The sequence below is a fragment of the Nipponia nippon genome, unplaced genomic scaffold (genome assembly GCF_047370975.1).
Source record: "Nipponia nippon isolate SJK-2023a ecotype South Korea unplaced genomic scaffold, ASM4737097v1 scaffold_3, whole genome shotgun sequence".
Classification (NCBI taxonomy): Eukaryota; Metazoa; Chordata; class Aves; order Pelecaniformes; family Threskiornithidae; genus Nipponia; species Nipponia nippon.
Window position 1 is genome coordinate 36,819,028 of NW_028262347.1, and position 14,720 is coordinate 36,833,747.

At 38.2% G+C, this 14,720-nt stretch overlaps 1 protein-coding gene across 3 annotated transcripts in view; it reads right to left on the reverse strand.

Moving 5' to 3' along the window:
* TAFA2 (TAFA chemokine like family member 2) overlaps nucleotides 1-14,720 on the reverse strand; it is a 191,317-nt gene that overhangs the window by 20,332 nt on the left and 156,265 nt on the right. For all 3 annotated transcript variants that reach the window (XR_015706879.1, XR_015706878.1, XM_087767506.1), the window contains 2 exons: nucleotides 4,056-4,208; nucleotides 2,873-2,997 (listed from right to left, as the gene is read on the reverse strand). Coding sequence is in view for 1 of the 3 variants with exons in the window: in XM_087767506.1 (XP_087623632.1) it covers nucleotides 2,873-2,997; nucleotides 4,056-4,208 (278 nt within the window). In the remaining 2 variants the exon portion in view is untranslated. The remainder of the gene's footprint in view (nucleotides 1-2,872; nucleotides 2,998-4,055; nucleotides 4,209-14,720) is intronic.

The window sequence follows — 14,720 nt, forward strand, 5'->3', positions numbered from 1 at the left end:
ATGTATTACCTTATTAGATCCACATATCTGAACAAAATGCAAAACCTCAAGTAGACCACATTTTTAAAAATCAGTTCATTTTCTCCAATTATTTACTTGGCCTTTCTGCTTAGTGTCTGATACCATATGTATTAAGAAGTTGGTATCATCACTTTTACAACAGTGTGATTAAATATGCTAACAGAGGTAGACTAGCAAAATACCTGCTTCCTCCACTAGTTTTCTCTCTAACATAATGCTTAACTATTAACAGCTTAGGGTGTGGAAATGTAGGTGCTGCTTTTGAACTTGGTATCCTGTAGAAGAGAAGGTAGTACTTCAGCGGTTAATTGGGTTACTTTTTCTGCACATGAAGGAGGAAAACTTACAGAAAATGTTTGGAGGTGAATATAGACTTTCTTAAACCTTTCAGGAAAGCCTTCACAAGGCTTTTCTGCTATAAAGTTAAATCACCCAAGCTGTTCAGTTCCCAGTGTTTCTTTATGCTTTTACATTATACATGACAATCACATATGGGTTATTTCATTCATCAGTGAGAAACTTATTCATTACTTCTTAATACTGATTCTCTGTGCAGTTCTTTTTATTTTTCTCAAAAAAAGAAGGTTTTGAAACCACAGACCACTTTAGAACTTTTCCTTTTATTTATATAGACTTTGGGGAGCAGAAAGAGGAGCTACAAAAATATTGTAGTCACTACATATTGGGGGAAAATACTTTCTGATAGTAAGCTACTCTCTAAACACAAAGAATCACTCACATTTCCAATAGCAATGTATATTTTTCTGGGCATGAGAATGATGTCTGTTAAAATCTCAGCCTTTTGTGTCTGGAAAGACAGAGACCTTCATTCACCTGCCACCTGGTTTCAATAACTGAGACCACCTCTCTGTAAGAAATTTGAATTCAGGTTTGCTATTATCTCAAAACAGCTTTGCAGCTGTGTGGGAAATGAAGGAAGAAGGCAGCAAACATATAGTATCTGGACAAATTAGAAGGCAGAACAAATAGTGGGGGATTTAAGGGGATTAGTATTTTCCTTTTAGTGGTGGTAGGTCTGCAAGCAGGTTATGGTAGCCATTGTACTGAATCAGCACATATGATGGCAAATAGAGAAAAGGACTGGCTTTTTCATAACTGCACTTCTGGAGAGGTATGAAATGAATCCTGAGGATTGCCACCATCCATGGAGGACACGAAAAGTCCAACTCCCGCGAAGAGCCAGACAGAGGCTGCAACAGAAGCATAAGACCTTGAGGACAAGAGCCTTAGGCTTCTGTAGACTCCTAACAGTGGACAGAACTTCATAACCTTGACCAATGTAAAAAACCCTATATTCTGACAAAATGTTAGGAAGAAATCTCCTCAAGGTGATTCTGATTGATATCTCCCCCTTTTGAGAACTCTTTTTTCCTACAGAAACATAATCCAGACCCACATTTTGACTTACTGCTTGTTAAACACATTAAATATAAAATGGCATGCTTTCTTTAACACTAGTAGTGCCATGTAGTAGAAGCCAGGACAAATTTCAAAATTCACACACATGTAATTCTTTTTCTATTACTATTATTAAATTCTATCTAGTTCCTTTTGGTTATAATATACACGCACACACATTTTACATGCATAGAATCAGATTTGCATTGGCATGTACAAAGTTAAATGAGGCCAGCATTCAAGCAAGGTTAGCTTCAGAAGAAACACATTTGAAAGAGGATGTAGGAGTGTAATTGTATATCAAACATTTAGGAAGTATCCTTCCTTCAAAGAATGTCAAAATGTTTTAAAGACCTGTACATACAGAAACTGAGAGATGTAGAGCTCTCTGTGGAACAGAAGTAACATAATTCACTCACTGTACACTACATTCCACTACAACCAAGGTGTACCAAAAATTTAGTGCCTATGCAAGGAAGATTTCAATCACATGACGTAGACATTCAAACACCTGCATAGAGTAAACAGCACACAAGCAAATTATGGCCTTACACTGCAAACAATTACTAAATACTTACAAGAAAAACCAGTCATCAGTATGTGTAGTGGGGTGTAGGGGTAAAGGTTTTTATGCTTACATATGTGCATGTGTGTCTTCAGAGTGCATTTTAATCTGGTTTATGGTGATGAAGAACTGCGTTGACCCTATAGAGATACAACACTGTATTTTTAGGAAGTTTGAGTGCTTAATGTTTATCTGAAGAATTTGTTATCCTTCTGTTTCTGTTAGTCACTAAAACCTGAGATGACAGCAGGTTTACTTTGGTTTCAGGCATTGTGTATGACGAATGTCAGATGTATTTCTGTTAATGTAATTTTGAACCAATAATATGAGAAGTGTCAAATGGAGAAAAGGAATTCATTGAAACTGTGTCAAATTTTTTTAGTAAATCCCAGTCATACAAGACAGAAAGAACCAGAAGATCATACTGTCATGACACATTAAATGCTTACCATACTCAGCAGTTTCTATGTAGAAACATGGTAATTCCATGTTATTGATAAAAATACACTTGTTTGCTATCCTATGAATGAAGAGCTTAGCAGGGTGTATGGACTTTGTGCAACTGGTTTCAGAGAGAAATACAGTTCAGATTATAATACATTTAATCATTACTGGTAGTTGAAAAAGGTGTCAACTCTACTATCTCCACTGCTTACCTGAGAAGGTCTGGCACACTGATTACCATGTTCAAGCAATTACAAAGTGTGCTGAGAAAAGTGTGCAGGACCAGGAAGTCCAATCCCAGTATGACTTTCTTCCCACACTTCTTTAATCTTCTCAACTGATGTCTTCTATGTGCACTGAATTTCCTGTGCACTTTGGGTTTTTTTACCTGTTGGTAACATGTAAGGTTGGTATCATACCTACCCTAGTTGTTTTCACTTTATTCCCAGAGGAACAGCTCCATCCCTTACGATCTGGAAGAACTTTACATTCCTCCCCTTCAAGACATGGTTGCATGTGGCACCACCATTTCTGCTCCACTATTGAAGCTGCAAGAAAGGAACACAAACACATTTTCATGTTGTTGAAATGGACACTTTAATATGTCATTATGTTGCAACATTTCTTTTATTTTCCAGGAAAATCTTAGAAATACATTGACTGACAACTAGTCTGTGATTTTCAGCCAGCTCAGAATCTTCATAAGAAATTAGGTCTCAATTTGCACAAGGTGCTATGTGCTTCAAAGTCAATCTCTTTACTGTGGTTTTGGTTTGTTTGGGTTTTTTTCAAATTTACTGCAGTTTAGGAACAAATTTCACAGCATTTCTTTCCAACCCTCATTTTTTTTTTGCTCAGCCAGATTTCAAAGTTTTAAGTAGAACATCTTCTTTTGAGTTAGTGTATTTTGCCTGATCTGCCATGTAGTCTAGCATAGCCTGATTAAATTTACTCTCCAATGATGACATATTTACAGCTTCTCTGACAGCCAACAACCCACCAACGGTAAAGAGATCATGTAAAGGGTGAATCCATCCTGGTCCTCTTTCAGAGAAAGAGATGTGAAAAACCAGCTAGTATTTTCCCAAATAAAACATACGAGCCTATGCCAGATTTGTTAAATAAAACATTAATATTGTACTGTGAATAGGAAAAATAGTGTTGGTTTAAAAAGACTAAAAACCAGCCAGAACTGTGTTCTGCTTGTTTGCTTGTTTGTTCCTGTATGATAAAAATAAATAAACAAATAAAATGTAAGATTGCAGCACATGAAAACAATATGCTCATGTAGATTTTGCATAAACACTTTTAATTAAGTGACTTTCATACAACTCTGAGGGCACTCTGTTAGATCAAATTTAGCTTCTCAAGAGGTCTCTTTCACTGGCATCTAATAATTTTGCATAGCATTTCCATAGAGTAATAGCAAATAATTCATTTTTCCCATCTTCCTCCCATTCACCTTGGGCATGCCCTTCAAAATGCAGAAGGCTTCCTACTCTTATTTGAAATAGCTAACTGTAATGGTGTGGTTCTCATTGGTGACATTAAGCAAGCAAAACCCCCTAGGAACATGCAATGAAAGGAAACAATAGAGTAGTCGCACCATCAACACAAGAAGGAGCTGCCCGGGTGGTACCTGCTACCTGCCCAGGGAAGCAGGAGCACTTCACTGTCTGTGATCTTTCTTCTATCTTGTTCTTATTGCAACATCTGTGGAGTGCCACCACTTCACAGGTCCCAGTTTTAACATGGTGAGCTGTGAAAATAAGATGAGCAATTTGATAACATTGCAAGGTAGCATCATACTGTTGGTTTTGGTTTTTTTTTTTTAATTAGAAATGCATTAAACTTGGCTCTGTAAGGCAATCTGCCATGCATGAAACTAGAATTACAATGCTACTAACACCAGAATGTAAAGTTGATTTCTAAACGTAGTATAACTCTCTGAGGCAGAAAACACTGACTAAAGAACAATTGGAGAGGGCTGCATATGGGACTGTTCCAGTGAAGTGGGAAGCAGAAACATTATAAAACTAACGTAGAAACTATATTAATTTCTGGACTTCCACAAACAGCTGCGTATCTCTACCAAGACTTTTTTTTCCTTTCCCTAAGGGAGAAATCTTGAAATGGAAATGTATCAATGTTAAAATACCCATACATGCATATGTTTTCAGAACCTATGTCTCCAGACTTTATGTCTAGGGCAGATGCATGATATGATATCCCAAAACCTTCCTACAGATGGACAGAGAAGAACTGGCAGGACACTGGGACAACCCACCAACAGAACCCAGAAATAAAATCTACTAAGGAATCACATTTTAAATCTTTCTGCCTGGCACTGCAAAGAAAGTCTGGGAACATGGGGAACCAAATTTTTCAAATACAGGGAGGCAACAGGACAGTCTTCATTATCCCATATTCAGTACCCATCACCCACACCTATGCTGCTTTAACTGATCACCAGAATCATGCTACTGGTGTCCTATGAAAGGACCAATTTGGTAAAAGGAAAACTACCAAATTACCCTGTCTGGTTCAGCAGCCAGTTACCAAAGGATCTGGAGTTCAGAAAAAGTCATTTTAACTGAACTTTCAGTGGTGACTGATACAAGACCAGATATTTCTGGGGATAGTTCATTTCCATCAGAAGGAAGAGAGAAAGAAATCTGAACTTTTTGCTGGTATTGACCTACAACCTTGTACAGGGAGGAACATTAATTATGCAAAGCAATATGTGTTTTAATATTACCCCTAAGTCCTCTATTTTTTATGCTGTTTAACTTTTTGTATGCTTTATGCAATGTCTATGTAGTGAATGCTTCAGCTACCTTTTATATCCCTAATGGCAAACAATAAATGAGAGCTTCCACAAGGAGAAGGCCCTACTAACAAGCTTTCAGGAGCCCAACATTGATCTCTGGATCCACTCAGTTGTTATTGCACAGTATCAGCTCCCAAAAGGGTTGAGGAAGGAAAACAAACTTGATGTAGGCAATGGACCCCAAGAATGTGCCTAGAGGCAAAAGCCACAGGCAGCAATTAGACTCTGGATCTTCATCAGCAAAACATAAACATAAACATTTCATGCAGGCAGTTATGCATTTTTCAGTAGAACAAAGTCCACTGAACAGTCTGTGATCTTTGTTGTCACTCACTGCATCGTACTATGTCAGGTGAGATTATACTCTATCACATCATGCTGTACTATAGCTGAAATGAATTAACATAATGTGAACAATTAACCCATGATCCATCATATTGTGATACACTGAAATGTTACATATAAATCAGAAATCTAGGAGAAAAAAAATCTTTTTTGCATAAAAATGCTTTTTTTTTTCTGAACTATTTATCACTTTTAATTCAATAGAAGATGAGGAAAGCAATTCATATCTGTGTGAACTTTGCTCTGATATTTTCATACCTTTGATGGTGATCAAATATTTTTACAGCTACCAGCACAGTCTGCTGTAAAAATTACTTTTAATTATTTTCCAAACAATTTCACTGGTATATATGCCAATAAAATAATTTAAATAAATACATTCATTTTTCTCAATAAAACTGTCATAAGTTTTTTTTATTTATGAATATGCTAAGAAGTTATTCTAGGATATATTTCTAAAGTATAATATATAGTAGAACAAACACAGGCTGCTTTTGTAAGTTCACATTAATTTTTATTTTGATAAGCAATCACACATTTTATACCCACACATGTTAACACAAATTCCCTTATTTGTATTTTATGAAAGGTACATTAAAAACTCAGACACTGAATCTAAAAAAGAAAGTATATTTAGTGGTAGGATGTGAACTTCATCTCACTTAATTTTTCAGTATATTAGTTTTCAGTATTATTAGTATTATTAGTATTATTAGTATTCTGATGTGTATCACTGATCCTGGAATTTTGTCTCCTTGCTCTCATATTAAATAGCTTTACCCAGCTCTACTAGGTCTATAGAAATGCCATAATATACCTGCTAAGATAAAACAAAGTGCAATGTGCACCAATAGCCGTCTGGAATGGAAGCCATTTAGTAGAGCTGTTGTAAAATGCTGTGAGGGAAATGTTCACACTGAAACAAAACTTTTGAAAGACTTGGTTTGTAGCAATTAGGGAGAGAAATTCAGGCATTTTAAGACTTTCATGGGAAAAAAGTGTAACTAAATGAAACGGTCTCTTACATTCATGAATACAGAAAAGCATTTCAAAGGGTAAAAAGATATGTGAAAATGGGAGAGAACAAAAATAATCACATACTACTGATAGTATTTTTGGGAATCTTTAATAAAGCTGCTTTGAAATTTTCTAGGTATAAAACAAACAAACAAAAAAGTATACAAAGATATTTCAAACATTGAAAATCTAGGTCAACGATCCTCTAGTTTGTATTTACCATTTAGAGTATGGAATGAATATTCCTTGAGAGGGATTGTAGGGATTTCAGCTCCTTATGCTATCAAATAATTAAGTTCCAGTGCAGTAAGTACAGTATCTGTCACATTCATGTGAAAAGAAAGCCTCTATACAGTAGATAAAGGATTTCCCACAACGTAATACAAATTAACCTCATTAAGCCACTGAACTATTCCACAAAAGGAGGATGGTATTTTAGGATTTAGCATTTTGGTTTTGTTTCTTTTTCTCCTAGCACAGACTTCAAAGTATGCTGCTTGCTTTACAGAAAATATTTGAGGAACTGAATGTCATTTCTGGAATCATACAGAAATTCATTATTCAAAACCACTGCAAACAGTCCTGCATTCTCTGCTAATGCAAGTAATCCTTCCTAAAATCAATCTGCAGAAGGACTGAAGACAGACACTCAGAGATATCTATGTGTACAGACTGTGAAGCTTTCCTGATGACTATGCATAACATATGTATATATTATGTTCCAGAAGATGTAACACTGTATTATGAGAGTGTAACTTGGAAAACAGACATAACCATATCTCACCCATTAACAGTATATCCTGTAATTAACCTGCCACTTTTATAGCATTTATCATGTAGTGAAATCATCAATAGCTATCTCATAAATCAGTCTGATTTTGTACACCAAAAACTTAAGTGTTCATAATCATGCTCCTGGAAAAAATAAAGCTAAGTAATTATTATTATTTATTTTACATAAAATTGAATGCACTTAAAGATTATGTTTAAACATACACAGCAAAGACCTTTAAATATATATAAATTCTACCTGTTCTTGTTCCTTCATGGTAACTTTAAATTTCTTTCCTTCAGGTGAATGACATTTCAGTCATATTTGCACAGTACATCTGGCACTAAGTTATGGCCCTGACGCCTTTCCTTCTGTGGGAAGTTTGTTCCTGGCAAGAAGGCAAGTTACTGTTCAAGATTATTATTTTGCTACTCACAAATATAAATATAACATATTTAGTGTAGATGCAGTGTTATACACAAACCTAGCATTAAATCAAGGAAAGTCTGCTGAATTCCATTGTTTGTTATGATCACCATTTCCTAACCTCGCCACTTAAACATTCATGTTCACTTCTGACACCCATCTGCTTGGCTGTTTGAACCTTTTCTTTCCTGAAAGTTGCACAGATCATGCTTTAACACATACACTGGCCATTAACAAAGAGGAAGAAATCATGTTGCGATGAACTAAATGAAATAAAGTCACAAAGTGTTTCTGTCCTCAGGTTCCTTGTCATTGCAGTAGCCACGTACAAACAGTGAAAAGACGCCATCGAAAAGGCTCTATTATATGCTCTCCGCAAAGACACTGGCACAACTGTGTGATACAGCTAAACCAATCTAATGACTAACAGCTACCGTAAGAAAAAGAAGATCCTTTGTCCCTTTTCCCGCCCTCTTTCATCCCTTGCTTGCATGAACACTGTCATTTGATGGAGATGACAGTAAGCCAGGGATTTAGACTGGCAGAATATCCACTCTTTTTTGTAAGGTTAGTTGTCTACTGGTTTAGCTCCTACAACTGGGTGCAGAGACTAGTGAGAAGCAGTTTCAGCCACAGGGAAGCAGCAGGAGCAGGCAGCCACGGATACGTGGTTACCTCCTTCTGCAGAAACCAGTTCCTATATCAGCTTACAAGCACTGCAGCTCTGCGCTCTTACATGGAATAAAGGTATCTTATTTTATTCCATTTCAGGTAATTCCTCTGAGGTCAGAGAGACTATGTAAAGCATGCAAAGCTTTGTTTGCTTGCGTCTGCATGGTTTTTAAAGCTTTTCACAAAAACAAATCTTTAGTTGAAATATGAAGCAACCGATCAGCAATAAGGAGAGGAAGGGAAATTACTCTTAGCCATGGGTTTCAATCCATATTACATCTACTATTATACAAACTTTGGTCTTGTCATCTTAGGTATAATCAGGAAGCTGTCCATATGAAATACTATAGTGACCCAGTCTTTCAAAGTGGGCACATAAGTAGTCTTTATTCATGTAAACCGTATCCACATAAGTAATCGCATTAAGGACTATAAGGGAACTACTGTTTTTAATAACCATCTGCAAAGAGAATTCAGCAAATTATCAATGCACTTCATCCATTTACCTGAGTGATTAGTCACTATTCTATACCACAATATTCAAAAAAGTGTGTGAGGGGAGGTTATTGATGTCAGAAAAACAAATAAAATTAGTGGTTATAATGTACCATTTTCCTGGTTATGCTCTAAATCACTGTCCTGCTCTTAAATGACCGGGAAAAAAGTGGGTTTTCTTGTTCACATAGTCTATTATTTACTTTATTCATACTGATTGACATGGAAAACAAACGTAGGTTATTTCTGCTACACTTCAGCAATTTCAATATGTCATATCAGCCTCAGTGTGTCACTATAGATAGGAAGAATACAAATAAACTTGCAAAATCTCTCACACACAAAAACACACACTCACATGCAGTAGTGTTGCATTTTTTCAATAGTTTAATAAGTGCTAGTAGCTGCCACATCTAAGCAATCAAAATCCTATGTAACCACAACTAAGCTGGGACTTCCACCTAAGCTTTCTCTGCTTAAACGTCAGACAAAGATATATGAGAAGAAATACACTGTCCAGTTCCTTCATTCAACTAATTTCAATATTTTTTAATATTTTATGTTATACGCCCCAAACAGCTGGTAAGGAAATACCTGAATTAGGCTTATTCATAATCTATCAGCAATGGTGGTGATATTGCTGCAGTGGTGTGATATAAGAACATAAGCAATGTCAAGTTTTTTGTTAAAGATAAGATCTTAGATTTGACCAGTCATTAGTGTAATTGGGAAAAAAGCAGACAAGATTTTGGGAACACAAGCTTCAGTTTGCTTGTGTGAACAAAAAACAAAGCTCACCTTCATTTCAGCTCCATGGGCCAGAGGGAGAACTGGCAGGACAGACATCAGGAAAAGCGGAGGTGTCTCCCATACCAGTCATAACCTTGTTGTTACCTCTGGCATGCAGCAAGCCACTGACTCCCAAAGAAGCACTGGTAGATACACGTTGACAGGAACCTTACTGAACACGACCTTTAAAGATCGGATTCAAAACCCTTTGAAATCAATGGTTTTGGTTTGATCAGTGGGTTTGGATCAGAATTTCAATGATGGAGTTATTTTTTTTTTATTTTCAATAAAGGTAACATCTGAATTTGCACCTGAGATATTTATTCTGATGATTGCATACATAGTACCTATTACAGTGACTGAGGAAATGATGACATATAGTCCAGATATGTGACTAAAAGTATCATGAATTAAGATCATTAAATCATGTTTTAAACCATCATTAGAGTGGTCATGTGTTTTTCATTGAACAGCTCATTTACTAAAAGTATAGTATCCAAGCAGTGTAACTATTTTTTAAATGTAGTCAAATTTGGTTGCACATTGAACCTAAAAGTAGGCATCCTCAGAGGGGGGTAAAAAAAATTGTTTCCACATTTTTTTATAATTTTTTTTTTTTAGAATTTTTTTATTGCTATGAAAAACTCAAGGGATTCTTAAAATTGTAAAAATTCTCAAAACATAGCAAAATATTTTATTTGGTACTTTTTTTTTTCCTGTTTGGCCAATGAACTAAAAAATCAATTACAGACACAGCAGTAATTCCTGTGTCCTCAGTGGTGACAATGAGGCATGCCACAGTTGTGGTGCATCTCAGGAAAGGCACTCATGCTGCTTTATTTTCCAGATGACACATGGTGTTGCGCTATAGAATCAGCAGGAAAAAATGATAATTTTGTGCTGTCTTATTCTACACTATCATTACATTTCACATGGCTACTTAAAAACTTATCTATTCCATTGGTGCCACACACATTTAAAACATTCACGTAATTCAGAAGTAGTGTACAACTAAAAATGAATACCAAATTTTACTTTGAAAGAGCAAATTTTCTGTAGGGAGAAGCTGTTCTCTAAGTCTCTTGAGGACCGCTTTTCCAAATACCTAGAACTGAGGATGTGCCAAATAGCCCTCACCTTGGCAATTTGCTAAACACAGAGACCCTGGAGGACCAGAGGAGTCCAAGCACCAGTGGAGAACCCTGACCTGCTGCTCCCAGTGCCATCCACAGGGAGCAATCAGCCCCTGGGCCTTGCAGGAAACTCACAGAGATGAGTCAACCCAAGAAAGTGCCTCCCCAGAAAGCCATGCAGTTTAAAGGGAGTTACTGCCTACAAGGGTATAGGGACTGTTATCGGCTGAAGGGGGAACAGAATTTTGGGATCGTGTAAAATTTGCCATCAGACATTTTGTGGAAATGTGTAAGACTCATCATGGGATGCTTAGTGGAAGGACCAGGGGCAAGGAATGGGAGGGGGTCAGGGTGGTCTGGGAAGGAACAAGCATGAGTCAATAAAGGGGTCAGGATAAGAGGGGCCAGTGAAGGATAAACAGCAATTGATCAGTACACTTTTCTGGCTGAGCCTTGTGCTCAAACACTGCAAGCTATCCTACATTCTTGTTAAATCTCATTTCTATCTTTTTTGTGGGTGAACTCTCTTCTCTGAGTGGGTATGTGTGAAGGCTAGGAAAATTTAAAACAGATTAGTTGGTGATAGATTAAGAGATCTGATTGCCTGCAACTGGCATGAGATCACAGACCTCATGGGCTCGTAAATCCAAGTGAAAGCAACTGGCAATATGGGGGCACCTTGGACCAGCTACCAGTCAGACTGAATGTCTAAGACCACCTACTGGAGTGACCCATTTTGTGTATTTGTATATATATGTATCTTCCTCCACTAGCAGACTTCAATCCCAGTCAGCCAGGGCAGACGAAGAGGATTGGGCCATCCTTTGTGTGATTGCTGTATGCATTACCGTGGGTGTCAGGAAAAGCATTTTGTTTTGTCTACATTGATCTGTGTGGCTGACTCTGTTTGTTCTGTTCATGTGTGAGTCAGTGTGTCTATATGTTCATCCATATGTGTCTAAGGAGCATACAGGCTTAGCCTTGCCATTGGCAGAACCTGGGAATAAGGAGCCACAGCAGCTTCACATTTACTCAGCTACTGTATTGACCAACCTCTAACAGATGTGAGCATTAGAAACCTTTGGAAAGCAAAAATAAGCAAGGAAGACAGAGGCAGCATTTGGCAAAATCACATTTAACCCTCAACCTTTGCTTCTAAGAAATGTACAGACTGTCAAGATAATTCTCTTGTATTAGGCTGGTTACCTGCTAGATCAATAGCTGTCGAGAGGCACGTGCTGAAACACTGCAGTGAGTCAAGTAGAAGAGTTGCCCTGTTTGATCAGAACAGTCCATCCTACTCCAGAGGCCATGCAGACTTCTTTTTTGCTTGATTTGGGTAATGCTGTGATGTGGACAACCCCTTCCCACGCAAATATCTCCTAAACCCCTACAAACACACCTTATTGACAGGGCTTTGAGGTCTTATTTGCTTCATTCACATTTCTATGCCTTGCACCTCAGCTATAGCTATTAAAAGTCACTTTGTCACCTTGAGCACTGAAAAAGTCCAGATAGATAGAACACACATTATGCTCTGCTTACACCAGTAGAGAATCAGTTTAACTTAAAAGTACAACATTGCTTTTCATTTCTCTTCTTTTCGGATGTCTCTTGCATCCTGGGACAGGTTCTCAGGTGAATTGTTAAAAAACTGAGTTGATTGCTTTGACTGATTATTTTTGGAGTGCCACCCGTAGGCAACACATACACCAAAAAGATCCTGCTAACTGCAGCCCCTCCCAGGCTTCTTGGATTCAATTTGATTTCTCTCCCAAGAGAACCATTTTAAAATAACAAAAGTAATTCCTGGTAAGTGTTTATTCTGCAGATGTTAGCCCAGCTCCTCTCCTTGGATTGCCTCTACCATGCAATTAACCCAGCTAGTCCACCTGAGTGAAGGATGGTAAGCAGAGTTCATATGACAACACTATGCAGACAGCATCTCTGGTAGCCTTTAAAAAACGAGCTAATGACTGGTTTGCCACAGTCACATTGCCAAGCATACTTTTCTGCACAGTGCCAAAGAAAAATCTCATCCATCAGCTTGTCTGCCAGCCACCAGTTATAGCCATCTGTGTGGGAAGACTTTTCCTCTTTTGGAAAAAAATCAAAGAAAACAATGTAAGTATTCCCCTGAGAAGAGTCCACTAATGACCCTGTGAGATCAAGCCTTAGATATTCCCGTAGTAAAACCTATGCACTGAAATGGACTGAAGGGCTGAGTTATCTCCAGTAAGAGAGAAAAAGACTTATGGGAATAATACAGCAAGCTGGCATGGTCCCATCTGGTCACAATCTTTACAAGCATAAAACCACAGATGGAGCACTTCATGTAGGATCTCTTGGACCTGGAGAGCTCACAGCCATCTGACTTTATCCTCCTGGCCTTACTGAAGCTAATTTTATTCAATCAGTCTTCTGGCAGGAGTGAGCCAGTGTTACTCAAATAAGCTTATCTCCTCTTTCACAAAAGTCAGAGCCTTTTTATCACAGTGGCTACAAATGACGCCTTCACGCCAAACTTTTAGCCAAAGGCACAGGAACTCAAAACACAACTAATTTTCAGGTAGCCTGAAGGATAATTTCCTCTTCTTCATATGGCTCCCTCTCAGCCTAGAGTGTCGCCCTCCCTAGGTCCTGCTTTCAATTTTGAAATCAGATGATCACTAGGCTCACGAAACCACAAAGTGTTTGGAGACAAGATCACAAGCAGCAATCATTTGGGATCTTGCAGCTCTTTATATGTTCATCTGCCAGAAGAGGAGGAGAAGGCAGCGGCTCTGCACATTCACCCAGTCCTCACAAGCAGCTCAGCTCCCTGGCTGCAGCCAGCCCACTAGGTCTCTTGTTGCCTCCCGCTGCAGGTGCCCGGGGTGGAACCGCTGCACCGTAGCCACCACATTTCCTGAGCAGCAGAGCAGACACGGGAGGACGCCGATGGCAGCGAAGGCTGCGTGTTTCCCTACAGGCCAGAAATGGAGCTGCTTTGCTTATTGCAGGCAAGACGCTTCCCGCGTTTCTTCTCTAGCAGCTGCGGGCTGACACCATCCACGAGACAAACCTGTGTAGAGCTGGCAGAGAAACACCCAGGGCGAGGCGCAGTTTATAAATACTACAAGAAGTCAAAAGCCCCAGTATCTCTGAGGTTGTTATCAAACATGTTAAGCAAACGATATATTAAAGTGTGCAGACATTTTGTAAATTAACAGGCTGAGGTTTGAGATTACTAATTATATGATTTCAGAGAGAAAAAAGACCAATCTAACTCTCAGGCACTCAAAAGAACATTTGGCACAAAGACTTTTTATTCTCTCCTACTCTCTCTGTGGGCCTTCTGCCAAATATCTCGACTCAGCAAGAAGCAGTAGCACATGTCTCAGAGCAGCCTTCAGCATCTGACAGAATACAAAAAACCCCACATTTTTTCCTCATTCTCAAGGCTTCAGAAGCCTATAGTTTACACAGTTTATGGGGAATATGTTTCCCCTGTTTCCTTAGATGACTCATTATTAATTTTCTTTTCTTTCCAGCTGACCCAAATGGTCTCAAGGCACATTGTACTAGATGGCAAATTAACATGTTCTCAGGGACACATCAGAAAAAAAAGAACCAAAAGGTTTTTTCTACCCCCAAGTATTTGAATTACTTTCTGGCACACAACCCTCACCTGAAATAACGTCTTAAGAAAAGTGCTGTGTATGGGAGTCTCTATGAAATAGGATTAGCCTAACAAGGTGAAGAGGTAAATTCAATAGTCCTCTTGAACAGCCTGCTTTCAGGCTTCTCACG